This window comes from Suncus etruscus, chromosome 14 (assembly GCF_024139225.1).
Source record: "Suncus etruscus isolate mSunEtr1 chromosome 14, mSunEtr1.pri.cur, whole genome shotgun sequence".
Classification (NCBI taxonomy): Eukaryota; Metazoa; Chordata; class Mammalia; order Eulipotyphla; family Soricidae; genus Suncus; species Suncus etruscus.
This window is the reverse complement of record NC_064861.1, coordinates 81,445,526-81,471,428: the sequence shown is the minus strand read 5'-3', so window position 1 is coordinate 81,471,428 and position 25,903 is coordinate 81,445,526. Positions and strand designations below refer to the sequence as shown.

Sequence of the window (25,903 nt, the reverse complement as noted above, 5' to 3'; positions counted from 1 at the left end):
GTCTCTGCCATAGGGCTCTGAGTCCACCATGGTGACCAGATTCAAGCACAGATGGTGGCTACACAGAGTGCTTAGGGCCAGGATGAGGAAGTACAGGCAGAGGACCAGAGTGATGTTGTGGAAAGCCTGAAGGCTGTGGGATACAAGAGAGGCTGGAAGTCAAGAATAACTGGCCAAGGGGCCAGAGCAATAACACAGCTGGTAGAGCCCTTACCCTGCATTGCATGAGGACCAACCTGGGTTTGATCCCCAGCATCTCATATGGTCCCCTGAGCACTGCCAGGAATGATCTCTGAGCAGAGCCAGGAGTAACCCCTGAGCATTGCCTAGTGTGGCTCAAAAGCAGAACAGAAAAAGACCAACCACTGGCCAATGAGATGAATCCTCAAAGACAACATCCTGTGGGGCTGGGAGATGGAAGCAACAAGGATGGAAAGAATGGGGGGGCAGGCCCAGATGCTGTTGGCTTTTGTCAAAGGGGCCCACACCCCATGCAGTTCTTGGGGCTGCATCCTGGTACGGTGAAGGAACCTCGTTTCCTGCATTCAAAGCATGTGCTTCAGCATTGTGAATTATCCGCAATCTAGGATGCCTTGGACTCTGTCCTCTGGAGGGCCTGGAAGGTTATGAACTGGTGCTTAGTCTGATGAAACTTTAAAAGATGCCCCAGCTGACAGCGTGGGAAGAGGAACTGGAGCTTAGGAGAAACTGAGGCAAAGAAAGGGTGCCATGAGCTTGTGGTGCAGGGAGGAGAAGTAGAAAGTAATATGAGGGCCTGAGCCATGAGGAGGATGCATTGAGTGGGAAAAGTTCTTGAAAAAACTGGGGGGGGGGGAGTGAACACACCACTGTGGTTAAAATGAAGTCAGGGGCAGGCCCCACCCCATTAGTGTGAGGGTCTAGAGGACACCAGAGGGAGGTGACACTGTGATGTTCCTGGCTTAGAATAGAGGGGTGATAGGACAGGGACAAAGAAGGACATGGAGAAATGGTTGGCCTGAAAGCTGGCTGGTAGGTGAATGTTGCATGAAAATATAGGAGGAGAGAGAGAGAGAAAGAGAGGGAGAGAGAGAAGAGAGAAGAGAGAGGGAAAGAGAGAGGAAGAGTGGGAGGGAGAACAGGGAAGAGAAGAGAGGGAAGAGAGGATCTCAGGTGGGGAAGCTGGAGCACACCTCCATCACCTCTGGGTTCTAGGGACCCAGTGCAGGGGGTTGGAGCCACAATATGGTGCAGAAGGCCTTTGCTGTTACTGCACATGTGCCTTGAACTCCAGCTGAAAGCTGCCCGGTCACGTGACAATCACGTGAGCATCACTGTTGGATCCCAAAGGTTGGTGTAGAACTGCCAGGACTGTCTGGGCTCTAGACCTCCTGAAAGCCACTGGATCTTCTCAGATCCTCTCCCATCCCACGAATCCTACCTCAGCACTCCCCCACAAAAGTCCTCCCTTACCCCCCATCATTTCCATAGCCCTCACACCCATCCCGTCATCAGATCTGGCTGAGGGTCTGCACAGGACCCTTTTCTGATTCCTTCCTTCCTTCCTTCCTTCCTTCCTTCCTTCCTTCCTTCCTTCCTTCCCTCCCTTTATCTCTTTCTCCCTTTCTTCTCTTTTTCTCTTCCTTCCCTCTCTTTCTCTTTCTTTTCTTCTTTCTTCCTTCCATCTTCCGTCCATCTTCCTTCCTTCCTTCCTTCCTTCTTCCTTCCTTCCTTCCTCCTTCCTTCCTTCTTTCTTTCTTTCTCTTCTTTCTTTCTTTCTTTCTTTCTTTTTCTTCTTTCTTTCTTCTTTCTTTCTTTCTTCTTTTCTTTCTTTTCTTCTTTCTTTCTTTCTTTCTCTTCTTCCTTTCTTTCTTTCTTTCTTTCTTTCTTTCTTTCTTTCTTCCTTCCTTCCCTCCCTCCCTTTATCTTTCTCTCTTTCTTCTCTTTTTCTCTTCCTTCCCTCTCTTTCTCTTTCTTTTCTTCTTTCTTCCTTCCATCTTCCGTCCATCTTCCTTCCTTCCTTCCTTCCTTCCTTCCTTCCTTTCTTTCTTTCTTTCTTTCTTTCTTTCTTTCTTCCTTCCTTCCTTCCTTCCCTCCCTCCCTTTATCTTTCTCCCTTTCTTCTCTTTTTCTCTTCCTTCCCTCTCTTTCTTTTCTTCTTCCTTCCTTCCATCTTCCGTCCATCTTCCTTCCTTCCTTCCTTCCTTTCTTCCTTTCTTTCTTTCTTTCTTTCTTTCTTTCTTTCTTTCTTTCTTTCCCTTCCTTCCTTCCTTCCTTTCTTTCTTTTTTTTTTTTTTTCTTTCTTTCTTCTTTCTTTCTTTCTTTCTTTCTTTCTTTCTTTCTCTTTCTTTCTTTCTTTCTTTCTTTCTCTCTCTCTTTCTTTCTTTCTTTCTTCTTTCTTCTTTCTTTCTTTCTTTCTCTTTCTTTCTTTCTTTCCCTTCCTTCCTTCCTTTCTCTTTCTCTTTCTCTCCTTCTTTCTCTCTTTCTTTCTCTTTATTTCTTTCTTTATTTCTTTCTATCTGTCTGTCTTTCTTTCTTTCTTTCTTTCTTTCTTTCTTGGGGGGCCACACCCTGTGACTCTTCAGGAATCAATCCACTGTCTGTCCTGGATCGGCTGCGTGCAAGGCAAACGTCCTACCACTGTGTTATCTCTCAGGCCCCTTTGTCCCTAACCAATAGCCCCAACCCAACACTGACACTTCAGTCCAGGGCACCCCAACCCTCAGACCCATTCACAAGTGTCTGGTCTTCTTCCTTCCTGTTCTGCACAGCCCTGGCCCACCTCAGACCTCTTTCCCCAGGGAAGCCTCTTCCCAGTACTCCACTTGAAGTCCCATAGCTCAGACCTCTCAGAGCCGAACCTTCAGCCTGCTTCCCTCCAGCCCACTGGGAGTCTTTAGACCCTCTTCTTAAGTGCCCTGACTTTACCCTGGGTCCAAATGTTGTCCTTCTGGTGTTTATACAGGCTCCCCAGATGGAGAACTCTCCATTTTATTTCCACCTCCATTCACCCTTCCACTCTTTTAGGGCACTGAGCTTTTACTACATAGAGGTGTTTCCCAAGTCATCCTTTCTTATGTGAGTGTCTCCCACAAGATCAGAATTTCCTTCCTTTCTCAGACTGCCCCCTATCTCCTACACAGCTATTTGTTTTGGTTTTTTTTTTTTGCCCCCAAAGTTCCTTTTCATCATCCTCTTTTCATCATCTCCCACAAGACCCCCTACCCAGCAGCTGGCTGAGTCTGGAGCCCATTAATGTCCTCCTGGCCCTCGTGTTTCCCAGTGGAGCTGGGATCCAGGATCCAGAAGGGCAGGAGGGCCGCCTGCATGTGGAGGACTCCAGGCTGGGGCCTCCTCCCCTGGCTCCTACTGAAGCTGCCCTTCAAAGAGCAGGCCAATGAGTAGGATGGTGGGTGTGAGATAAGGTGGCCCCTCCACACTTGTTTTCTAGGCTTTTCTGTAATGGGATTTAAGTTGAACATAATTTTGTAGGTCATGAGTGAAATTATAAAGGGACTGAATTTACAGCTCAGCAAATGAGCTTGCCTTACATGTGTGAGGGTTTGGTTTCTTTTTTTTTTTTTTGTTTTTGGGCCACACCCGGCAGTGCTCAGGGGTTACTCCTGGCTGTCTGCTCAGAAATAGCTCCTGGCAGGCACGGGGGACCATATGGGACACCGGGATTTGAACCAACCACCTTTGGTCCTGGATCGGCTGTTTGCAAGGCAAATGCCGCTGTGCTATCTCTCCGGGCCCAGGGTTTGGTTTCTTACTGGGTATGGTGTCTGGCAACACACACACACACACACACACACACAAACCATATGTTACAGGAATTTAAGAGTGATGAGGATAAGTGGGTCTACCATATCCTTGTCACTCATGATATTCCCCTCTCATCACCATGCAGAAAGCTGGGGCAGGAATCCTTTAGAAAGACAGAAGTGGCAGGGGCCGGAGAGATAGCATGGAGGTAGGGCTTATGCCTTGCATACAGAAGGACGGACAGTGGTTCAAATCTCAGTATCCCATATGGTCCCCCAAGCCTGCCAGAAGTGATTTCTGAGCTCAGAGCCAGGAGTAACCCCCGAGCGCTGCCACCGGATGTAACCCCCCCAAAAAAAATTAGAGAATCAGAAGCACTGGAAGGATGCCACAAGGCAATGTGTCTAAGCTGTGAGACACAGGCACTTGTCGGATTTTGCTTCGTGTATGGGATAACGAGGTGCAGGCAGGAACCTGACCAATTCACAATTTTTATGATTGATTTTTATATATTAATTAAATAACCTATCCCCTTCTGAATATGCTCAATAGTTGTGCTTCTGTAGTCTTCACCGTTTTTGATATCTGCAGATAGGGACATTAGTCTGGGGCTTCAATCTTTTTTTTTTTTTTGGAGGAGGGCACACCTAGTGGTACACAGTGGTAATTCCTGGCTCTGAACTCAGGAATCACTCCTGGTGGCATTAGTGGACCACATGGGATCTCAGGATTGAGAGATTGAACTCATGCAAGGCAAACACCCTCTCCACTGCTATAGTCCCCCTCCCCTACAGAGGTGGCCCTGCTCCTAGACTGTGTTGTTGATGGTTGTTTCTCTTTTGGCTTTGATTTTCTAGGTGTGTGGGGTGGAATGAGGTAGTGTGGGCTGGTGGAGAAAAGAGACAGAGTAGGAAAGTCTTTTTGCTAGAAGAGTCTTGTTTTACTTATTTTTTTTGGAGGGGGTGCCATACCCGACAGCGCTCAGGGGTTACTCTTGGCTCTGTGCTCAGAAATTGCTCCTGGCATGCTCGGGGGACTATATGGGATGCCGGGGATCGAACATGGGTCCGTCCCGGGTTGGCCCCGTGCAAGGCAAATGACCCACCGCTGTGCCCCTGGGTTTTGTTTTTTTTTTTAATTTTTTTTTGTTTTTGTTTTTCTTTGGTTTTTGGGCCACACCCGGCATTGCTCAGAGGTTACTCCTGGCTGTCTGCTCAGAAAATAGCTCCTGGCAGGCATGGGGGACCATATGGGACACCGGGATTCGAACCAACCACCTTTGGTCCTGGATCGGCTGCTTGCAAGGCAAACGCCGCTGTGCTATCTCTCCGGGCCCTGTTTTTTTTTTTTTTTTTTAATTTTATCAAATCAAAGTTTCTATCTCAGGGGCTGGAGTGATAGCACAATGTGAGGGTGTTTGCCCTGCAACATAGCTGACCTGGGTTTGACCCCTGGCATCCCATATGACCACCTGAGTCTACCAGGAGTGATCCTTGAGTACAGAGCCAGAAATAAGCCCTGAGCTCTGCTGGTGTGGCCCAAATCTTACACACACACACACACACACACACACACACACACACACACACACACACACACACACACACGAGTTTCTGTTTCAATTTTCTTAGATGATTTTTTTCTAGTCTTGGCTAGGGATTCACATTTCTCTTTTAGATGGGGCATTGGAAGGAGCTGTGCTTCAGGCTGAGAAGCATGAACCATGCTCTGTTCCATCCCACCCTGCTCTCTCCAGTACTGTCCTGTTTCTGCTGAGTTACCTGCACAGCAGGCAGATGCCCGCAGCTGTCCCCAGCTACTGGAAGGTGGGCTCGAGACAAAGCAATGAGAACTGCAGTAAAGGCTTGCCCAGTCCAGGGGGCCTATGAACACTAGAATGGGGGGGGCAGGGAAAGCTCTGAGCCTCAATGCCCCTCAGTTGCCCAGGTGGACAGTGGGAACTCAGCCAGGCAGACGGGTCTCTCCTCTTGGCCGTGTGGCACCACTGGCCTCTGGTGCCAACCCCAGCCAGTGAGTGGCCAGAATTCATGCCTGAATCCTGCCCCCTCCAGGACCTTCTTCCACCTGACCCCTTTCTATCCCCAAACACATGCCTATATCTTGGGACCCACCCTGCCCAGTGCTCTCCTGGCACCCTCTGAGTCACCAGGACCCATGGTGTCAGTTTTCAGATCTTCCCCCCATTACCTGTCATCTCTTTCTTCTTCTCTCCTCCTTCAGTCACTGTCTGTCTGGACAGCAGCACCCTGGTGCAAGCAGCCACTGCTGATGGCAGGGGGGTGGTGTGGGGTGGTGTCATGAGCAGCTGCAGGATAGCAGGGCCACTGCCTTGGACTGACCCAAGCAGGGCAGGGCCAAGTGGACCTCAGCAGTTACCCAGTCACCCCACCTACCTTTAGGGACCCCATCCAAGCTGGAGCTGTTATAGCCCTGCCATACCTACTTATTGGGCTGGTGCATGGGTCCATGGCACCCACTAGTTCTGGGCCTATGGCAGGCCTGGCCTGCTCCCAGCCCAGCCTGGAAGTGACTGCTGCAGGCTGACAGGTAATACCCCAAAGCACACTGGCCCCACCATCAACTACCTGAAGCCATCTTGTGCTGCCATTCCCCAAATATTAAGGCCAGAGTGGGTTTGGAGATCCCCCTCGATTCCAACCTTAGAGTTTGGCCAGTATTGGGGATGCAGCTCTGCACTTTCAGGTCCCCAGGGCCGGCAGAGGACAGACCCCCAAACTCCTTTGGTCCTCCCACAAGTATCCCCTGTGATGCAGAGGGCAAGAAGGACTGAGGGTAAGGAGAACAGGTGGGAGATTAGGAAACACCCTGACTCTCTTTTTGCCTCATTGTATTCCTTCACCATCATGCTAGCTGAGCAGCTGTGGCCCCTGTGACTGGGGATGGGTGAACCCCTTAGAAACTCCGAGAAGCTGCTGCCAGTGCAGGGAAGTCGGTGATACATTTGAGAATATCTCCCTCACACTCATGGTCAATGAGAGCCTCTCACTCACGGGACAGCACAGCAGATACCCACACACCCATCTCACCCAGGTCAGTGTCTGCCTGTCCTCCAGCTGGACAGGGTGGGGAGCAGTGGCCCCTCCTAATGGAATCTGCCAGCATCATCCCTGGGAAGTGGGCGCACAGTTCTGTGCTGTGCCATGGAGGTTGGAGAAAGGCAGTAGGTCACCCTGGGCAGGACCTCTGGGTGCCAGCTCTCACATCTGAAGCTGCATATGGTGACTTTATGTGCTTCTTGCACTACCCCAACCTATTGCTGCTGATGGCCCTGAACCCCTGGCGTCCCTCTCAAGATGTACCTGCTCTTTGAACCCAGGCAACTGAGCTCCTGGCATGTGGGGTTTTTACCCATGGCTCTCATACGGTGTAGCTGCCGAAAGTATGAGTGTCCACTGCACCAGCACTGGCTGCAGCCCAGGTATAGTAGCTTTACCTGAACCCTCCCATGCCCTACATCATCCCCAGCAGCTGCTGACTCACCAGACCCCTTTGCTGCCACAGGCTACAGGTCACTACTGGATTAACCTTGGGGAGACCTGGGTCTGCGCTGCTGCTGCCTTCCAGACTATCCATGGCTGCCACTTGAGCTCATGCTTAGGGATGTGCCTGCCACCACCTGCCCTCTGCAGGTCTGTGTATCCTGGGCCAGGTCTTTAGGTCAGTGACAGCCCAAACCCAACCTCCTTGGGATCCCTCACCAATCCACTCCCCAATCCTGCTTCAAGGTGAGCTGCCTGGGGCTAGAGAGATAGCACAGCAGTAGGGCATTTGCCTTGCATGAACTGGGAGGGACCCAGTTGGATTCCCAGCATCCCATATGGTCCCCCAGCCTGCCAGAGGGGATTTCTGAGTGCAGAGCCAAGAGTAACCTCCGAGCACTGTTGGGTGTGGCTCAATAACCAATAAATGAATCAATAAAAATAAAGTTTAAAAAAAGGTGGGGTGCCTGGAGAGATAGCACAGCGGTGTTTGCCTTGCAAGCAGCCAATCCAGGACCAAAGGTGGTTGGTTCAAATCCCGGTGTCCCATATGATCCTCCAAGCCTGCCAGGAGCTATTTCTGAGCAGACAGCCAGGAGTAACCCCTGAGCACCGCCGGGTGTGGCCCAAAAACAAAAACAAAAACAAAAAGGTGGGGCCGGAAAGATAGCATGGAAGTAAGGTGTTTGCCTTTCATGCAGAAGGATGGTGGTTCAAAATCCCAGCATCCCACATCCCATATGGTCCCCTGTGCCTGCCAGGGGCGATTTCTGAGCATAGAGCTAGGAGTAACTCCTAAGCGCTGCCAGGTGTGACCCAAAAACCAAAAAAAAAAAAAAAAAAAAAAAAAAAAAGGTGGGACTGGAGAGATAGCATGGAGGTAAGGTGTTTGCCTTGCATGCAAAAAGACGGTGGTTTGAATCCCAGCATCCCATGTGGTCCCTTGAGCCTGCCAGGAGTGATTTCTGAGCATAGAGCCAGTAGTAACCCCTGAGCACTGCCAGGCGTGACCCCAAAACCAAAATAAATAAATAAAAATAAAAGGTTAGCTGGCCTTAAGATGACAGCAAAACTGGAGGCAGATGAGAGCTGTGTCCGTATTCACTCCTTACTGGGCCCTTGTTCTAAAGGGGCTGGGGCCTGCTGACCACCAGGGCAAACTGCAAAGCACCTGCTACCTGCTGTGGGCAGCCATGGCTCAGGTAAGAACAAGGGTGGACAGGACAAACCCTCTTCTCGCCCAGCCTCCTATCCATAGGACTCAGTTTCTGAGCTGAGCAGACTGGCCTCCACTGTCCCCAGCAGGTTAGAGGGCAAGATGGTGGCAGTGGTCAAGAGGTTCTTCCAATCTCCCAGCTCATCTCCATTTCCGGTGTGTTCTGGTTTCCTAGAGACTATTCTATGACATAGATCCTGGAGCCAACACTACCCTAGTCTGTGCCCCCTGATTGTGCCTGGTATTCTGCATCACAGGTCAGAATCAGAGAAGGGTTTCTTATGGGTCCTAGGGAAGTTCTGTCCTCTGCAGACCCTGGCAACCTGAGAGTACAGAGCTGCGCTCCTGGCACTGGGCAGCAGTGCCTCCACGGGTCAGCCTATACCCGCCAATATGGCTGCATCCAGGATCCTGGGCACCACCACCACCGCTGAGACACTTTCTTAGTTGGCCTCTATTTCTCTGACTGCTTCTCCTCTGACCAGACTCCCAAGAGCCTCCAAACATCACTGACCCTAACCCTAACCACCACTTAGCCCTATAGGGCCTGGGCCCAGGGACTGCGAGAAAAAGTTCTCTGCCAAGATGCCCTGCAGTGTAGGAGTGCTATGGCCATGAGGGAATGATGCCAAGGCAGGGGGGCACTGTCCTAGGCCCATCTCGATTTCCAGTCATGGAGGCCTGGGGGTCAGCCTTGGCCTTTTCTCAGGCAGGGGCCTGGCACTGAGCCATCACAGGGTATTTCTTCAGCCTGCAGAGGTGAGAAATGGGGTGCTCCCTCTCTTCAGACCCTATTGCTCCCTAGAATGGATCTGCTCAAGGAGATTCTTACTGAGCCTGACAACAGGTTATGCACCCCTGAGATGACATCTTGGAAGCCCATGGTCCCCTCTACAGTGTGGCCCCCAGCCTATCTAGGGCCTATTGCACTGAGTAAAGAAAGGAGAAGCAGCTCATGTCTGTCTGTGCCTTTATTCGTGAAGCCTGGCCCAGCACAACGCTAGCAGCCACCTTGTCACTTTTTATTAATTTTGTCAGATGGTTAGTGGGGGTAGGGGCAGGGGAGCAAAAGCGTCCCCCCACGCCCATGCACGTGCCTGGGGCTCTTGGGAGAGGGAGAGGGAGGATGGAGTGTCATCCTGGCCCTCAGATTTGGGCGTGAGCCCCAGGGTGGAGGGGCAGGGAGGAGGGCGGCTGTGGGAACAGGTTAGGGGGCAGTATCAGAAGCAAGTTACAAAGTTAGAAACCGGGATAGGGGTCCAGAGCTCAAGAAAATATGAACCAGGAGAGGGTGGGGCCACAGCAGGGAGGGACTCGGGGGGCTGAGCCACCTTGGGCTCAGCAGTAGCTGCGGGTCTGGCCCTCGGAGCGGAGGGACCAATTGGGAGTAGGGTAGGGAGGTGGGGGACCAGCCCCCTCCCTTCCTGGCCCATTTCTGTACAAGGAGCCTCGGTGGTGCTCACTCCCTCTGCCATAGGGTGGTGGGGCTGCCCTACGGAGCAGGAGAGGTTCAGAAGGGCCCCAGGGCCCAGGTACCCTGTGAGGGGTATGAGGACCCCAGGGGGACCGCTGCTTCTGAGGGAGGCGGGGGGCTGGGGGCCCTGGATCTGAACGGCTTCGGGGGTGGGCAGGAGGAGAGGAAGAAGAGCAGGAAGAAGCAGGTGAGGGGCCCCTGGGCCCAAGGGCCAGGTTGACATAGAGGGGCTCGGGCCGCGGGGGTCGCCGCACAGATTGCTGGGGGGCCAAGTAGACCATGTGGTCATGGGGAAAGCAGGAAGGGGGCGGGGGGTAGCTGAGCAGGAAGTCGGGGGAGCTATGGAGTGGAGGTGACTGGCCAAGCATGCCATAGGAGGCATTGAGCCGATCGGGGGGCACAGAGCGAAAGGGACTCCAGGATCGGGGGGGACCAGAGTAGGGAGACCCCTCACCCGCCTCAATCTCATAGTACAGGTTCTCTCCTCTATCCAGTGCTGTTGGGCCCTGAGGGGTCCTCCAGACCGGGGCTGGGGAGCTGGGCTGGAAGGATGGGGAGCCCAGGGAATAGAAGCCAGACTTAGGGACCCCCAGGAAGGGTGGCAAGCACTCCCGGGGGGCTGAAAAGCTGGGCGCAGGGAGCTGTGAGGGGACAGGACAAGGGAATTGGGCTGCTGTCTCGGGGGCCTCTCTGCTCCCATCTCCCCTAAGCGGGGCACTGGCCTGGGCAGTGCTTCTGAGCCCCCTCCTGGAGGTGCCTGGGGGCCTCTGGCTCCTCACCAGACTCCCATCACTTTGCTGCCTTGGGAGGGAGGGTAGGGGGCCCGGAGCCCAGGCACCAGAGTGGGCTAGGGAGTTGGAGGGGAGCCCACTCCCTGGGGTCTCTGGGGACTCACTGCCCACCTCCAAGGACAGTGAGCGGCGGAAAGGGGAGCGGGAGGCAGATGGGGTGCTCCTGTGCTCCTGTCGGCTCTGTCTCTGGGCCACCTGCTGAGCCCGCTCAGCTAGGGCCAGGGCCATGAGGCGTGCTGGGTTCTTGGGGGGTGGGGGCGGGGCTCCCCCAGGCCTCAGGAGGGAGAGTGGAGGGGCCAGTCGTGGGGAGTCCATCCTGGGACCTGCAGGAAAGGAGGGGAAGGAGGTTAGCCAGGCTGTGGATGCCACCAGGGCCGGGAGGAATGCTGGCTAGGCAAGGTTCACTCACTGGGCTGGCCTTGTACACCCCGGGGGCCTGGCAGTGCCAGCTTGCTGCTGATCTCCTGTTGGCAGTTGTCACTCAACTGTGCTTCTGCACCTCGCAGCAGCAGGGGGATGAGATGAGGGCGCAGGTTGGGGCTGGAGCTGAGGGCTGGTGTTGGGGTGACTGAGGCAGGTGTGCCCCCTGCTCCCAGCAGCTCCAGGACGGCAGGTGGCACTGAGACAGCCAGGGGCTCTGAGATGTCCAGGGCTGTTGGAGAGGCAGGACTGGTGGGGCCTCGGGGGGAGAGGGTCTTGGGGGTCGCCCTGGGTGGGAAGGCAGAGGCAGAAGCAGGGGGAGCTGGACTGGCTGGAGGTGCAGGGTCACCGGGAGTGGGGCTGCTGCAGCGGAAGGTAAGGGGGTCAAAGTCAAGGCCCCGGAGCCCCTCCAGGCAGCGAGGCGGGCTGAAGTCCAGCTCATCACCATCATCCAACCAGGCAGAAGTACGGTGCGGGGGAGAACCAGAGAGCGCCCCCAGCCCAGCTGCTGAGGACTCAGAGGAGGACCCGGATGACGAGGAGGAGGACTCGGAGGAAGAGGAAGAGGAAGACAGACTCTCACAGGAGCCTGCTGGTGCAGGGCCCACCGGGAACGCATCGCTGCTGGAGTGTGGCCGCCGGAGCCTGTGCAGCCTCTGGAGGCCTGGAATGGTAGACAGGAATTGGGGTGAACCACACACCCAGACACCCATGAGTACCTGGCACTCTTCAGTGGTGGGGGACTGTGAAGGAAGGGGCAGTTCCTCCTGGAACACTTTAGATTCAATTTAGCATTCAGACGCTCAGAGGATGAAGGAAATTGGATGTAAAGGCCAGAAGAGGGCCAGTGCAGACAAGCAGGAATGCAATTAGATGGGACATGGCACAGCAAAGAAGAAACTTCCCTGCCCCTGCACTCGGCCCTGGGTTCTAGCAGGTGTGTGCCCTTCAACCCCCAGGGAGAGATCTCTGAGTGCAGAGCCAGGAGCCTGCTGGTGAGAACCACACCTGGGTTATTTGACTGTGGGCCACCCTTTCCACACCCCACACATTGTCCTGGTCCTGTAGTGTGGAGCGTGAAGCTAGCAGTCGGCAAAACCCCTGCTCTGAGGATGGAAATGTCTGAGGGGAGGGGACATGACACTGTGCTGGGTAAGCCAGTAGGGTAGGAGGGAATGGGCATCGCCACCACCCAGCTTGGGGAGGTTGGAGGCAGAAAGGCCCACCCCAGTGCTGATGGGGCCTCCTGGGAGTTTCACAGGAATAGCAGTGTGCAGAATGCATGCACGGATAAGGAGTGACTGCCCCACATCCAGAGGAGCCTGGGGTAGGGATGGGCAGTACAGGTGGGAGAGGGGTGAGTGGCTGAGTTCTGCCCAGTGGGCTCCCAGATGCTCTTTATATTGTTTACAAATATTTTCTAAGAAAAGTGAAAAAACACAAGAACAATATCCCACGAGCCCCAATGTATTGCTGATCTTGGCGCAGCATCTGCCAGAGAAGACGCTTTCTCTCCCGCACTGAACCTCACACCCATCAATCTCATTCCAACAAGCCCGCCGAGCCCCACTCACCAGCCCCGCTGGCTTGCGATGACAGCGACTCCTCACTCTTGGCAGAACGCAGCGTGACTGTGTCAGGGCGACTGCCTGTAAGAAGATGGAGAGGGGAGTCATGGGCACATTCCACTGCCTCCTGCCCACCCCCAACTACCCAGCCTCTGACCTGAAGGCTGCGCTGGGGTGCGAGTGCCCCCCAGCCAGGGCAGAGGCTTCTTCCGGGGGATGCTGGGGCCCCGGCCCAGGGCAAAGAAGGTCTTCCAGCTGCTGCCTCCAGGCTTCCGAGGCTTCTCACCTCTCTCCCCCTTCCTCCTAGAGTCCAAAGGGGAGACAGATTGCGTAAGGAACTGGGGGAGCCTTCAGGAGGGCCCCCTACCTCTGGAACCCCTTACCTTTGGGCAGGTGAAGCTGGGGCTTTGGAAGCGATGGGTTCCGTGGGTGTCCCCAGCCGGCCCTGGGTGCGCGCCTGTGCTTCTTCCAGCGTCAGCAGGCGGGTGGACTGGCTGCTGCCCGCAAGGGACTTGGGCCTGGGGAGGAGGCAGCGGCCTGGAGAGTTGGAGAGAGACACTGGTCAGCCCAAGGAGCCATTCGAGTCCACAGGCAAAGCCAAGCTGGACAGCCCAAGCCCCGGCCCGACAGCGTGCCCACCCGGGCTGGCAAGGCAGGGCCAAGGTGGATCAGGCGGGAACGGGTGGGCAGCAGGCAGGTGAGGTAGGAGTGAGGCAGAACGAGCTGATGGAGGCAGCTCCCGGCAGCCAGCGAGGGCAGCGGTTCTGGCTTGTTACCTCAGGCCCGGGGCCCCTCCGACGAGCTGAATCCTGACTGGGCTGGGGTCCGGGGCAGGGTGGGGATTCTGGGGGGGGTTGGGGAGGGACCAGGTCTGGGGGCCTCCCACCTCCTCCCAGGTGGACCCACAGCCCCAAGAGGCCCCAGGAGCTACAAAGGGTGAAGGAAGAACGATGTCCGGGCCAAGAAGTGGGAATCCTGAGCGTAGGAGCTGAAATGAGAAGTGGGGGGGCAGGGAGAGGCCGGGGCGGGGTCCTCAAGGGGCCGGGAGGGAGGTCCAGCCTCAGTGGGGTGAGGATAGAGCCGAGAGCCCCCCTGCCCTCCCACAGCAACAGGGGCCCTAGTTAGGAGTCAGGGCTGGGCCGGGTTTACCTGCAGGGTCCAGGCCAGCCGAGGCGAAGGTGTCGCTGAACAGGACATCCACATGTGTGAGCAGGAATTCTACCACAACCGACTGCACCCGCACCTCCCGGAAGGCAGCAGCGCCGCCCAACCCCACGGACTCCAGCTCCATAGACCTGGGGGGGGGGGGGGAAGGTGCTCTGTGTCAAATGAATGGGGATTCTGCTAGGCCACTGGGGGACAGTGGGAGTGATGCAACAACTCTGACTTGTCAATCCCATCACAGCTGGAACTGGGTCCCCAGCCTCTCCTGAGTCAGCTGTCACTCCTCATGTCCTTGCTATTCTAGGGATTCAGGGCAAATGACTGGATGCCACTGGGGCCGGGTAGGTGGCGCTGGAGGTAAGGTGTCTGCCTTGCAAGCGCTAGCCAAGGAAGGACCGCGGTTCGATCCCCCGGCGTCCCATATGGTCCCCCCAAGCCAGGGGCGATTTCTGAGCGCTTAGCCAGGAGTAACCCCTGAGCGTTAAACGGGTGTGGCCCAAAAACCAAAAAAAAAAAAAAAAAAAAAAAAAAAAATGACTGGATGCCACTATCCTGCATGCCTAACTCTAATCTATCTGTCACCCCCCACAAAATCATTCCAGAACTGAAACTGCACCATGCTGATTTGACTGCCCCATCTGGGTTCCTCATACAGCTTGAGAGAGGTTCAGGTTCTGTTGGCTCAGCAGCTGAGGCGCTGGTGGAAGTCAAAGTCCTCGCCATAGCCACCCGCCCATATGGCACAGCTCTTTGGGGGCCCCTTATTACCTCTGGGCCATCACCTCCTCTCCAAACCCTCCATTCCTCCCTCAGCTCCAGCCACGCAGGATCCCTGTGGCTTCTCCCCTATGTGACATGATGCTGACATAGCCCCTGGCCCTTTGCATTCACTGTTTTCTCACTGACTTGTTCCTCCCCGAGAATCATAGGAGCCCACCCCAACTCTTTACCAAAATATTACTTTTGCAATGGACTCTATGCCACCTACCTTTTTTATTTTATATGTATATTTAATTTTGGAGGTTCTGGGAGCAAACCTAGGGCCTCACAAATGAAAGGCGGGTAGGTGCTTTCCCATTGAGTCTCATCCTAAACTCTCAGTCACCTTAATTAAAATTGTAAATCCAAAGAGCTGGAGTGGTAGGACAGCAAGTGTTTGCATTTCATGCATTTCATGTAGCTTACCCGGGGGTTTGATCCCTGGCACCCCATCTGGTTCCCAGTTCCCGCTAGGAGTGATCTTTAAGCACAGAGGAAGGAATAAGCCCTGAGCACAACCAAGAGTGGCCCAAAAGCCAAAACAAGATTATAAACCCCCATTTCTCTCCAGGTCTTTCTTTGCCTCCGGAGTTCATGTACTACTATCTGATATATCAGAGATTTTATTACCCCAGAAGAATGTGAGCAGAGAGGCCAGATAGTACAGTAAGTAGCATGCTTGCTTTACAATCTACCAAACTAGGTTCAATCCCTGGCATTCCGTATGGTCTCCTGAGCACCACCAGGGGTGATTCCTGAGTACAAAGCCAGGAATAATCCCTACACATTGCTGGGTATGGCCCCCAAACAAACAAAAAACAAATAAAAGGGCTGTGAGTGTAGGTTGCATGCCTGCTGGATCATCTTCAAACCTGCTATCCCATTTTCCCTTGCACTCTATCTACAAAGGCCAAAATGCAGCCAGGGTTTGGTGTGGTACAGGGGGTATAGGGCATGCAGCTGACCAGATTTTATCTCTGGCACCCCGAGCCTGTTTGGAGCAAGCCCTGAGGACAGGCGGAAGCCCTAAATGTTGCTAGTTGAGGCCCCAAACAAAAATAAACTAAAAAACTCAAAATGTCACAGTACTGCACACCTCCTTTTCCTGCTTCATGTCTTTCTCTTGCACCCCTCACCATCAGACAGCACCCTGTGTCTCCTGGTGAGGGTCACTGTCTGATTCTTACACTGTAATATGAACCCCAGAACTTGCTCAAGTAGTCCCAGTGCCGAGGAAAGGGGTAGATCCGTGGAAAGTATGAACAAGAGTCAAAGTTCCTGAGTCCCTGGGATGGGGGTAGCTAGGCTAAGGGAATGGAGACAAACTGCTGAGCTTACCGTAACAAGTTGGGTGCCCAGACAATGGCCAGGTTGCGGGCATGCATGCTGGTGTTGGCACTGTGTTTTGCCATGCGGGCCAAGTGCCTTAGCAGGTACTCAAGGGTCCTGGGGGCAGAGATAAATGGAGACATCTGAGCCTCAGCCTCCTTGGGCACCTACCACAGCCTTTCCTGGCCTCTGCTGGCTTACCTATAGTGCGGCGGGGGCAGCTGCTGGATGACATCATGGACCCGCACCAGGCGTTCCTCCTCCCCTGGCACTGACATGGCTTCCTAAGATAAAGGACGGGCATGCTGGGCACAGGCCGACCACCCAGCACCCACCTGCTGTGCCAGCTCCCTTACTCACACTGAACTTTCCATAAAGCTGATAGGTGAGCAAGGGGTTGGGCAACTCCCGAAAGTAGAGTTTACAGAGTGAGGACACGCTGTGGATGTCCTGCAGGAAGGCGGGGCCAGACAGCTGGGGGATCCGCTCACTGTCAAACTCATGCCTGCGGCCCAAGAAACAAGAGGGAAGCAGAGTCGGGCAGAGCCGGCCCAGAGTCCAAAGTATCTGGGTCTCTCCTTGGTGAGGCAGGACTCGGAGTCCCACTGCTCAAGGTGACCTCATGCCTGGTTTCTCATTATCCTCATCTTTGGCACTCACCTACGTCTCTCCCTATGTCTGTGCCCTTGGTCTTGGTTCATCCCAGGATCCTCTGGCTGCTTCTCAGCCCCTAGAAACTCCAGCCACATCACTCCTTCCATGTCAACTGCAGCTCTTTCCTCCCTGTGTGTTTCTGTGCCTTGAAGGCTCTCCCAGGACACCTGCAGGCTCTCCCCTTCATATCCTTCAATGCAAGCTCCCCTTTTGGCTGGCCCCGGTCCAACTGTTCTTCTCCTCTGCCCCGGACACTCACAAGGAAACTTCCTCAAGTTTCCCCTCCAGCATGGGGGTCCTAGTGGAGGGTTTCTCTGCTTGTCACCCTCATTATTGTGGTCCCTGTTCCTAATACTTGGCTGGTGATGAGTGCTAAGTAAAAGCTCATCCCTCTGCTATAAATATGAATTCCTCTCTCCTGTCTCAGGCCTCACTGTTACTTCCTCCAGATAGTCTTCCATAATGCTTCCCACAAATCCAGTTCCACTCTGCACCCTCCTAACTCCCCAAAACTGTCCTCAGCACAGGGCCTAGACTAGAGAGACTGCTCAGTGAAGCCTGTGGAAGGTAGGGCAGGTAGCAGCTCTCACCGCAGCCTCTGGATGTTGGACGACACGCCTGAGAGCCGGTAGATTCCATCCACCACCCCATGAGCCTCAATGAACTCAGAGCAGCAGCGAAGCACCTGGGGCACTGGAAGGGAGAAAGCAGTGGTGTCAGGCTGAGTTGTTGGCAGCCTGGGAGGGAGGGCTGGGCGGGGTTGGGGCAGGAAGGTGGGACGCACCATCCTGGCCGGAGTTGCTGAGATGCTCCCCGAGGTCACAGCCAAACACTCTCTGACGAAGAATGCCCCGTTGCCTCAGTCGCTGCCGTGATGGACGTGAGCGCATGAAAGTTCGGAGCAGGCCAGCCAGCTTTCCACGTGGCCGGGGCACAGCTGTGGGCAGAGGTGGGTCACTCAGTTCAGTGGAGCCACCAGTGTGGGACCATCGGGGCTGGGGCCTGACCCCTGATTCCTATTACCTGAGGTCAGTGCAGATACGCCCTGGGCAGCTGGGACACCACTGAGGGGACTGTCAGCATCTGTGGGGGTGAACGTGGCAAAGGCTCAGTGGACAGCAGTCAGGGCAAGCGGACCTCCCCACCATGCCCAGGGCTCTTACCCCCTTTGAGGCCCGGGCTTGGCCGTTCAGTGAAGAGTTCTACACACTCGCTGGGGAAGAAACCAACCTGTGGGGTTTGCAGGGTCAGTAACCGGCCATCTGAGCTGGTCTGGAGACCCCTGTCCTCCCAGCCACCCTCCACCTGGGTCACCTGAAAGCCTCGCTTGCCCCGCCACCAGCTCCGGTCCTCTGTGGGCGGCATGTCAATCACAGACACGATGTCCCCCACCTGACCAAGGCAGGGGTGAGGAAGGAGGGTCAGAAGCAGCCGGGAATGGGGCAGCCCACGGGTCTATTCCCTGCCAGCCTCACCTCGAAAGACAACTCGTCAGGTGCCTGGGCTGTGTAGCGTTTGACCACATGGGCCGCAGCCACAGCCGGGACATTGAGCGAAGCCTCCTCGCTAAGGAGCAGGCGCCGGCCATGGTTGTCCAGCTGGGATGGGATGAGAGTGCGTGCAAGGAGAGATCAGAAGATGACAATAAAGATGCTGGAGAAGATTCTTCCATGTCCATGGAGGCCACTACCGGGACCCCATCTGAGAACCCCTGGCATCCACACTGACTACCTCAGTCCTCACTCCTCTCTTTCCCCTACATGTCCCACATCCTTGCACACCCACACCCACCCACAGATGCAACATGCTTGCCTTCTAAAAGCTGCTTCAGGTCATTTTTAGGTGCTCAGAGTTCAGCTAAACCCATTTATTTTTAACTAATATACCTTGAAATCCTTTCAGTCTCACAACCCAATGCCTGCTCACATGCACACTGTCACACGGGCACGCACTTGCTTCCCTCACCGGCAGGCGCCCACACAGACACTGAAATGCCAGCGCCGCCTCTGTCCCAGCTCATTTCTGTCCTTCGCCTACACGCTCCCAGACAGGCTCTTGGCTCCCTTCCTGCCCCCTCGAAGCCCCCCCCCCCACCTACCTCCATCCAGGTGAGCACAGGCCCACAGTTGAGGTTACTGTCCACCAGTCCTGACAGCGTCTCCAGGTACTGCAGCAGCAGTGGAACCAGCATCTAGGCAGAGGATAGGAGGGAGGACACTTGTGGGGGACCCCTAAAAAGAACACACAGCTGTCCTTTAATGCCTTAACTTGCTCTGGGTGCTGAAATCCAACCCTTGCAGTAACAAGGTGCCCCCGGTACCCCCACAGCTCTGGCCTTGCTGACCTCCAGCAGGGTGCCTGAGACTCCCTGTGGTGATGAGACTAAAGGCAACTTCCAGAACCCTGCTGCTGTTCTCAGCCTCTCCACCACAGGTTTCTCTAGAGAACTGGGAGGGAGAACGGGACATTTGTGCTGAAATGTTCAACTACCCTCATTCAGTGATTTCACATACGGCTGAAGCTGAGGACACATCCCCAGGTAAGGCAGGGCCTGGGACAATGAGTGGATTACCTGCGCAGCCCTGGCACCTTCTGGGGGTGGGGGAAGCTCTGGAAGGCAGGAAAACCTCCGGTCAAATATGCATCGGTGGAGGTGGGCATCCAGAGAACGAAAGTCATCATAACTACGGAGAACTGGCCAGGAGCGACCCTGTGCAATAGGGAGAAATGGGAGAGAGCCATTCGCCTCTAGTGGGCTGAGGGCCTCGAGGTCCAGTCCATGGGGCAGCATTTGAGCAGGTAAGTAGCCTCACCTGACAGGTCACCTGCACCCCAAACACCAGCTCATTCTCTCCAGAGAAGCTGAGGCCTTCGCGCTCTGGAGACAGCAGAAGCTGGGGGGGAAAAAGGACCAGAAGGACCTCTTATTTCAGCCTGGAGCTGTCCAAGTTAACTCTGCCTAGGAAGGGGTCAGGTCTTGTCCACCCCCGCCCCTCTGGGACTACCCCCAAGGGCAGTGCCTGGTGATGTCTCTGTCAAGGGACAGGCTTCAGGCACAGAACGTACAACTAATGAAGAGTAGTTGCGAATGGATAAAAGAATAAATGAATGACATGCACCAGCAATTTCTCCCAAGGACTGCACAGATGGCTGGAGCAGCTAGTCCGGAGATAAGTTTCAGGGAAAAGTGACTGACACTGCTTCAGGTTGCTGGGGGTGAATCTCACCATCCCATCTGCATGCTGAGCCCCCATACCTGGATGTGGCCAAAGTCAACGTTCTCGTAGTGGAAATGGGCACAGTCGGCCAGCCGAGGGAAGGGGCCTCGTGGAGCAGAGAGCCTGCGGGACAAGTGGCACATCACTGGCGGCTCCTGCGCTTGGCCCCCCCACCTATGCTGAGCCTCGCCCTCACCTCTCACCTCTTCCCAGGCTTCCCCTTCACACTGGGCCCCCCAGTGGGGGGCAGGGGCTGCACTGAGCCCTCCCCTGGGCCATCCAGGCTGTCAGTGCTGCGAGCCTTTGGAGCAGAAAGAAGAATCAGAGGCCCCCAGAGATGGGAGCAGAGATACAACGGGAGCATTGTTATCTGCCAGTCTGGGCACAGAGGCCCAGATCATGCCACACAGCGTGAAGGGTAGGTGGTTTGTGTGTGTGTGTGTGTGTGTGTGTGTGTGTGTGTGTGTGCGTGTGGGGAGGGTGGGCTGAGTGAGGATAGGCCTGCTTGGTGTGTGGTCTAGAATGGGAGATTCAAGAGCTAGGGCTAAAGGAGACAGATCATGCTGGCATCATCTTGCCCAGTTTAAAATCCTCCTTAGAAGCCAGGGAAGTAGCTTAGGGACAGCATCTATCCTTCACAGGTTCAAACAAGCCACAAGCAACCACCCCAGCTCTGTCTGGAGCACCTGCAGAACTGTCTTCTTCACAGGAGGTCCTGTCCACCATTTGCCTTCCTGTGTCAACACTCACAGTTCCCCTCTGATCAGTTTATTAGTTTTGTTTTTGAGCTACACCAGGTAGTGCTCCGAATGTACTCCTGGCTTTGCAATCAGAGATCATTCCTGGTGAGTTCTGGGAACCATATGGAATACTGGGGATTGAACCTGGCTCAGCCACATTCAAAGCAATCACCTACCTACCTTACTATCACTCTAGACCACTTCCCAAACTGTTTTATGACGGCTAGCTCCCCATTCTTGCCAGGCGCTTCACATCAAGCAACCACTGATTTTTCCCAAGTCGCGAATCTGCCTCAGTCTGTCTCTTCTGTGGTTAAAGAACTTCCTGAATGTTCAAGGGAACTACTTGATTTTCTGAAATCTATTCACCTCTCTTGGGCCACCTGCATCTTCCCACTACCTTTACTCAGAGTTCCCGACACTTGAAAATTCCAACAAAAGCACTATCTCTCATTTCTGTCTCTGTCTTTACAAAGGTGGTTCCCTCAGTGTGACACACGCTTCCTTGTCCTGTCACCAGGATCACTCTCCTGCATTCCCTTGAGGGTCTTGACTCTCAGTTCCCTCCTCTGGGATATTAAGACCCTCCAATCAATGCTATGTTCCTCTTTAGAAATCCTTGAAGATCATTGATCCTGGGGCTCAGGACTATCCAAGTTCCAATACTGCCCTGGGTGCTCTGAGATGTCATGGGTGACATCTTTGTCCCTTGCTGGTTCAGAACCTTGCCTGGAGCATTGGGGCCGTGACCCCAGCACAAAGCTGAACACAGAAGCAGAGGTCTCCTCACATCAATCTTGACTCATAGCCTTGGGTCTAGTCTCTTTGCAGAGCTCAGTGGGGGTAAAAATCTGACAAATACAGGAACCAGCAGCGGCCAGCTGGGGATTCCCCAGCCCGGAATCTAATTTCTGCCTCCACATCCCTGCAAACCCAAATCCATCATGCTTGGGTCTCATGCATCCTCCTATCCGCCCCTCCTCCTGCCCAGGCAGAAATCCTGGATGGGCTGGATGAATGGGCTCGATGGATGGGCTCAGACTTGCTCTGGTGTCTCTTGCAGGGGTCTGCACAGAGATCTCAGTAAATGTCTTGTAAAGCCAGCGAGCCAGGGAGGGAATGAATGGATGAATGAGCAGGAGTGCTGGGTGGTAGAGGGAGGCCAAGGAAGGAGGGAGGAGGAGGAGGATGAGAAGATGGAGAGGACCCAGCCTTCAAGTGGGAGGCATGCTGGCTTGGAGTTGGATGGAGTGAGGAGGAGGGGAGCAGCTGGTGGGCCCCGAGGCATGGATTCAGAGGCATGGATTCAGGGTGCTGGAGGGGTGGCTGGTAATGTCGAGGAGAAGAAAGGAGGCTGATGGAGCATGTGGGGGTGGGGCTCCAAAATGAGGGGCTATAAGGGAAGAAGAGGGGGGCCAAGCAGTGGGTTTGGGGGCAAAAGGCTGGAAGAGGCCCCTGAGGATGGCTCTGGGTTGGGGCGGGTGGAAGATACCCTGAAATTTAGGGGATCCAGCTGGGGGCCACTAGGGGCTCCCTGCTCCAGCCCCTCCTCCCGAGCCCAGGTCCTCGGGGCCACGCTGTCATCCTCTCCTGGGGCGTGCAAGTGGGGGGATAGGGAAAGGGGCGGGTCCGGCGGGGACTGGGGGTTCAAGACCCGGCCGGGGACCCGAGCGACCCCCCCAACTTGGGGTGAGGGGCGGTGCAGGCCGCGGGGCTCGGGCGGGGCCGGGGGCGGGGCCGCGGGCGGACAGACAGACTGACACGCGGACGGACGGACAGACGGACCGACGGCCGCGTGGGGGCCCCCCTCACCACCATGGTCGCGTAGCCCTCCTCAGGCGCCGGCCGCGCTCGACCCCTCACTCGTCGTCCTCGCCGCCGCCGCCATGGCGACACAAAGGGGAGGGAGCGAGCGGCGCGCGGGCGGCTGCAGGCTCCGCCCCTAACGGCTTCCCGTTGCCCAGGCGCGCGCTTCCAGGGGGCGGGGCTCGAGGTAAGCGGCTCGGCTTCTCATTGGTCCTAGGCAGAAGCACCTCCCACCTTCCGGTTTTCCATTGGCGGCGGCTCGCCCAGGAGGGCGGTTCCTAAGTCGAGGCACCGCCCCCGAAGTTTGACAGCGCCACGCCCAGGCCCGCTCGCCATTGGCTGTCATTCAGCGCTCGGACACGCCCCCCGGTCCTTTATGCTCTGCTTCCCTGGTTCCTAAGACTTAAGCAATTGGACCTCCCCATTCTGTCCAGTTTTTTTTTTTTTTTTTTTTGGTTCTCTTGGGCCACACCCGGTGGCTCAGGGGTTCCTCCGGGCTAGGAGCTCAGAAATCGCTCCTGGCTTGGGGGGACCCTATGGGACGCCGGGGGATCGAACCCAGGTCCGTTCTAGGCTTGCGCGTGCAAGCCTTACCGCTAGCACCACCGCCAGTTTTAAAGCCCATTCTTCCGTTCTTTAATCGGACGCTCAGGACTTTTCTCCATTGCCCCAAGTTAGCCTTTCAAAGTCTTAATCCTTTATTTGCACTTCCACAGACCTGATTTGGACCTTGCCCACAGAAAACCAGGGGTGGCTTTCATTGACTCAGATGCGGATAATGGACCTAACTCCAGGCATTCTGGACTTGACCTCGCCCTCACCCACTGGACGGTTTGTTTCATCGTCTCTTTTGCTAGATTGTTACAGGCCGACCTCCAGACTTGACTCCCTTCCTAGAAATATGTTAGGTCACAATACCAGACCATGACCGTGCCTCCCATGTAACCCATCTCAGTGCTTTCCAAGACACTCTGTAACAATGTCTTTCCAAAAGGAAGCTCCCACCCAGCATATCCATAATGAGTCCTCCTCTCACCATCCATGCTACAGTTATTCAGTCAGCTACTGTGGTAACTTAAATTGTGGACACAGTAATAACCAAAAAGAAAAAAATTAATCCCTATCTACATGAAACTCTAAAGCTAGTGGGGAAAGACAAATATTTAAAATACCAAATATTAAGTGAGAAATTATATAATAGAAAAAAAAGAGGGATTGGAAAAGGGGATGTTGGTTGAGTGGCAATTTTGGGGAGAGGGCTATCTCTGAAACCTTGGCTACCTATGCAGTATTTTTTTAAGCTCTGATAATTGGGGGATTGGATTTAACTTTATTCTGTTTTCCATAATATACCCAAAAATCTATACTTATGCCAATAAAGTAAGCCCATTGCCTTTTAAATTTAAACAAAAACCAAAACCTTCAGCTTCCTACATGCAAAACATGCACTCCAGCCTGTTGAGTTATCTTTCCGGCACTTCTACCATTAATATTTTATATTTAGTTTTGGTTTTTAGATCATTCCTGGCATTATGGGGAGTGAACATGGGTCAGCTGAATGCAAGGGAAGCATCTTACCTGCTGTACTATCTCTCTAGTCCCTATTACATATTAATCTAAATTTTTTTTGTGCCACACCTAGTGGCGGCTCAGAAATTGCTCCTGGCATGCTCGGGGACCATATGAGATGCCAGAAATCAAATCCAGGTCTGTCCGTGGTGGGCCGCATGCAAGGCAAACGCCCTACTGCTGTGCTATCCCTCCAGCCCCTAACTTTTAATACATTTCAAGATAAATTAGATGTTTATATTATGTATTAAATGTATAAATATCTCAGCATGCATATCTTTCAGTTTTGCTTCTGATGAAAATTTGAATTTGAAAATTCCCATCGAATTTGAAATTTTCACTGACTGGGGCTGGAGCGATAGTGCAGCAGTAGGGCATTTGCCTTGCACGTGGCTGACCCAGGATGGACCAAAAAAGAAAAGAAAATTCTATTGAATTTGGACAAGTTCGTACATCAGTGTAACTAATCTCCTACCCAACATGGCAACTAAACTTTTCATATGGTAACCCAGGGATCCAAAGCAAGTATTGGGGGTAGAGTGAGGGGGCAAAGAGAACAAGATGGAAAACTGTAGCATCTTTCCTAGTCATTATTAAAGCAGGATTGCTTCCTCTGTGTCCTGTTGAAGGAGTCACCACAGTTCTTTGCAGTTTCAAGGATGAGTAACGAAGACTATTTTTGGATGAGATATCAAGACAAAACAGACTTTTCAACAGTCCAGACTGTTGTTGATAGCCTCGACCAGGTCAAAAGCAGGATTAGGGGAGAGTTTTATTCTGGATAGATTTGGGGAGGCTTCTCTCTCCCCTCTCTCCCTTGTCTTCACTTTAGTGATAACTGGTGGTTGCACATGTGTCTTACTGTAACACTTAACACTTAGTTTCTTTTTGCACACTGAGGGCCACCCATCAGGTGCTCCTCAAGTTTTGTGCTCACTCCTTCAGTCACAGTGTTTACAAGTACACTAGCTTGGGCAAGCAGACTCTGCTGAGGTGCTGCTTTCTGAGGTTCTATGATTGTGCACATACATTCTCGCCAGAGGTTGAACATTCTGGTTCTGGTGCTCATACATTTTTCCTAGCTCACCAAGGACCTCACTCCCCTTTTGAGAGAGAGAACATTCAGCTGTAATCAGGGATTATTCCTGACTCTGCACTCAGGGACTATATGGAGTTCCAGGGACCAAACCCAGTTCAGCCATGTGCAAGGCAGGCACCCTACTTGATGTACTATATCTCCAGCCTGGGCCTCACGACTATTTGTGGAATTTACAAATATTGCACTGCAATGTGGACAGAAATACAATTCCTAGCGTAGTAAACAGTAGCTTCACTAGCAGAGGTTGAGTATCATGTTCATTACATATATGACATGTGGGATTTGACCTCATGACCATACTCTTATAAAATAGGAGCTCTAAACAACTATGTCATTTCCTCTGGGCCTATTGGATAGTTGTTATTTTATTGGATGGGGATATTTGGGGCCATACTTGTCAGTATTCAGGATCTATTCCTGTCTCCAGGTTCAGAAGTCACCGCTCCTGAGTGAGTCATTATTCAGGGGAACACAGAGAGAATTAAACCATGGTTGGCACACAAGTGTCTTAACCCTAATACTATCTCTCCAACTCCCTCTGGATAGATTCTAAAGATAGAGAGAATAGCTATTGCTGGTTAACTATAGATATCAGGAAAAAGAGATGACTTTTGGCCAGCAGGTAGAAAGATGAGACTGAGGAAAGCAAAGGAATAGATTGAGGAGGAAGAATGAAACTCCACTCAAGACCAACAGAATTCCAGGTATCTCTAGAATCTGAGGGTAGAAGCAGTGAACAGTCCAGGTCTTTACTCAAGAGAGAAATTTGGGGACTATCAGAATTAGAGCTGAGGTTTAGAGACAGGCTAGATATCACCTAGGAGTGAATGTG

The 25,903-nt window shown here is 53.7% G+C and overlaps 1 protein-coding gene across 2 annotated transcripts; it reads right to left on the bottom strand.

The window, feature by feature from the left end:
- Nucleotides 1–9,435: 9,435 nt before the first annotated feature.
- On the bottom strand, nt 9,436–22,521 carry ARHGAP33 (Rho GTPase activating protein 33). Of its 2 annotated transcripts, XM_049786565.1 has the most exons (21): nt 22,410–22,521; nt 20,061–20,158; nt 19,896–19,980; nt 19,453–19,533; nt 19,212–19,349; nt 18,738–18,830; nt 18,115–18,237; nt 17,954–18,031; nt 17,803–17,869; nt 17,663–17,722; nt 17,424–17,576; nt 17,230–17,332; nt 16,346–16,490; nt 16,187–16,269; nt 15,995–16,102; nt 13,883–14,028; nt 13,117–13,270; nt 12,891–13,036; nt 12,740–12,814; nt 11,155–11,829; nt 9,436–11,068 (listed from the first exon to the last, which is right to left on the bottom strand). In XM_049786565.1, the coding sequence occupies exons 1-21, from the start codon at nt 22,413–22,415 to the stop codon at nt 9,819–9,821; spliced, it is 3,867 nt and encodes a 1,288-aa protein (XP_049642522.1). In that variant the 5' UTR covers nt 22,416–22,521; the 3' UTR covers nt 9,436–9,818. The 2 variants fall into 2 exon arrangements, with proteins under 2 accessions (XP_049642522.1, XP_049642521.1); XM_049786564.1 differs by lacking the exon at nt 22,410–22,521 and having other exon boundaries at nt 20,061–20,526.
- Nucleotides 22,522–25,903: the final 3,382 nt, after the last annotated feature.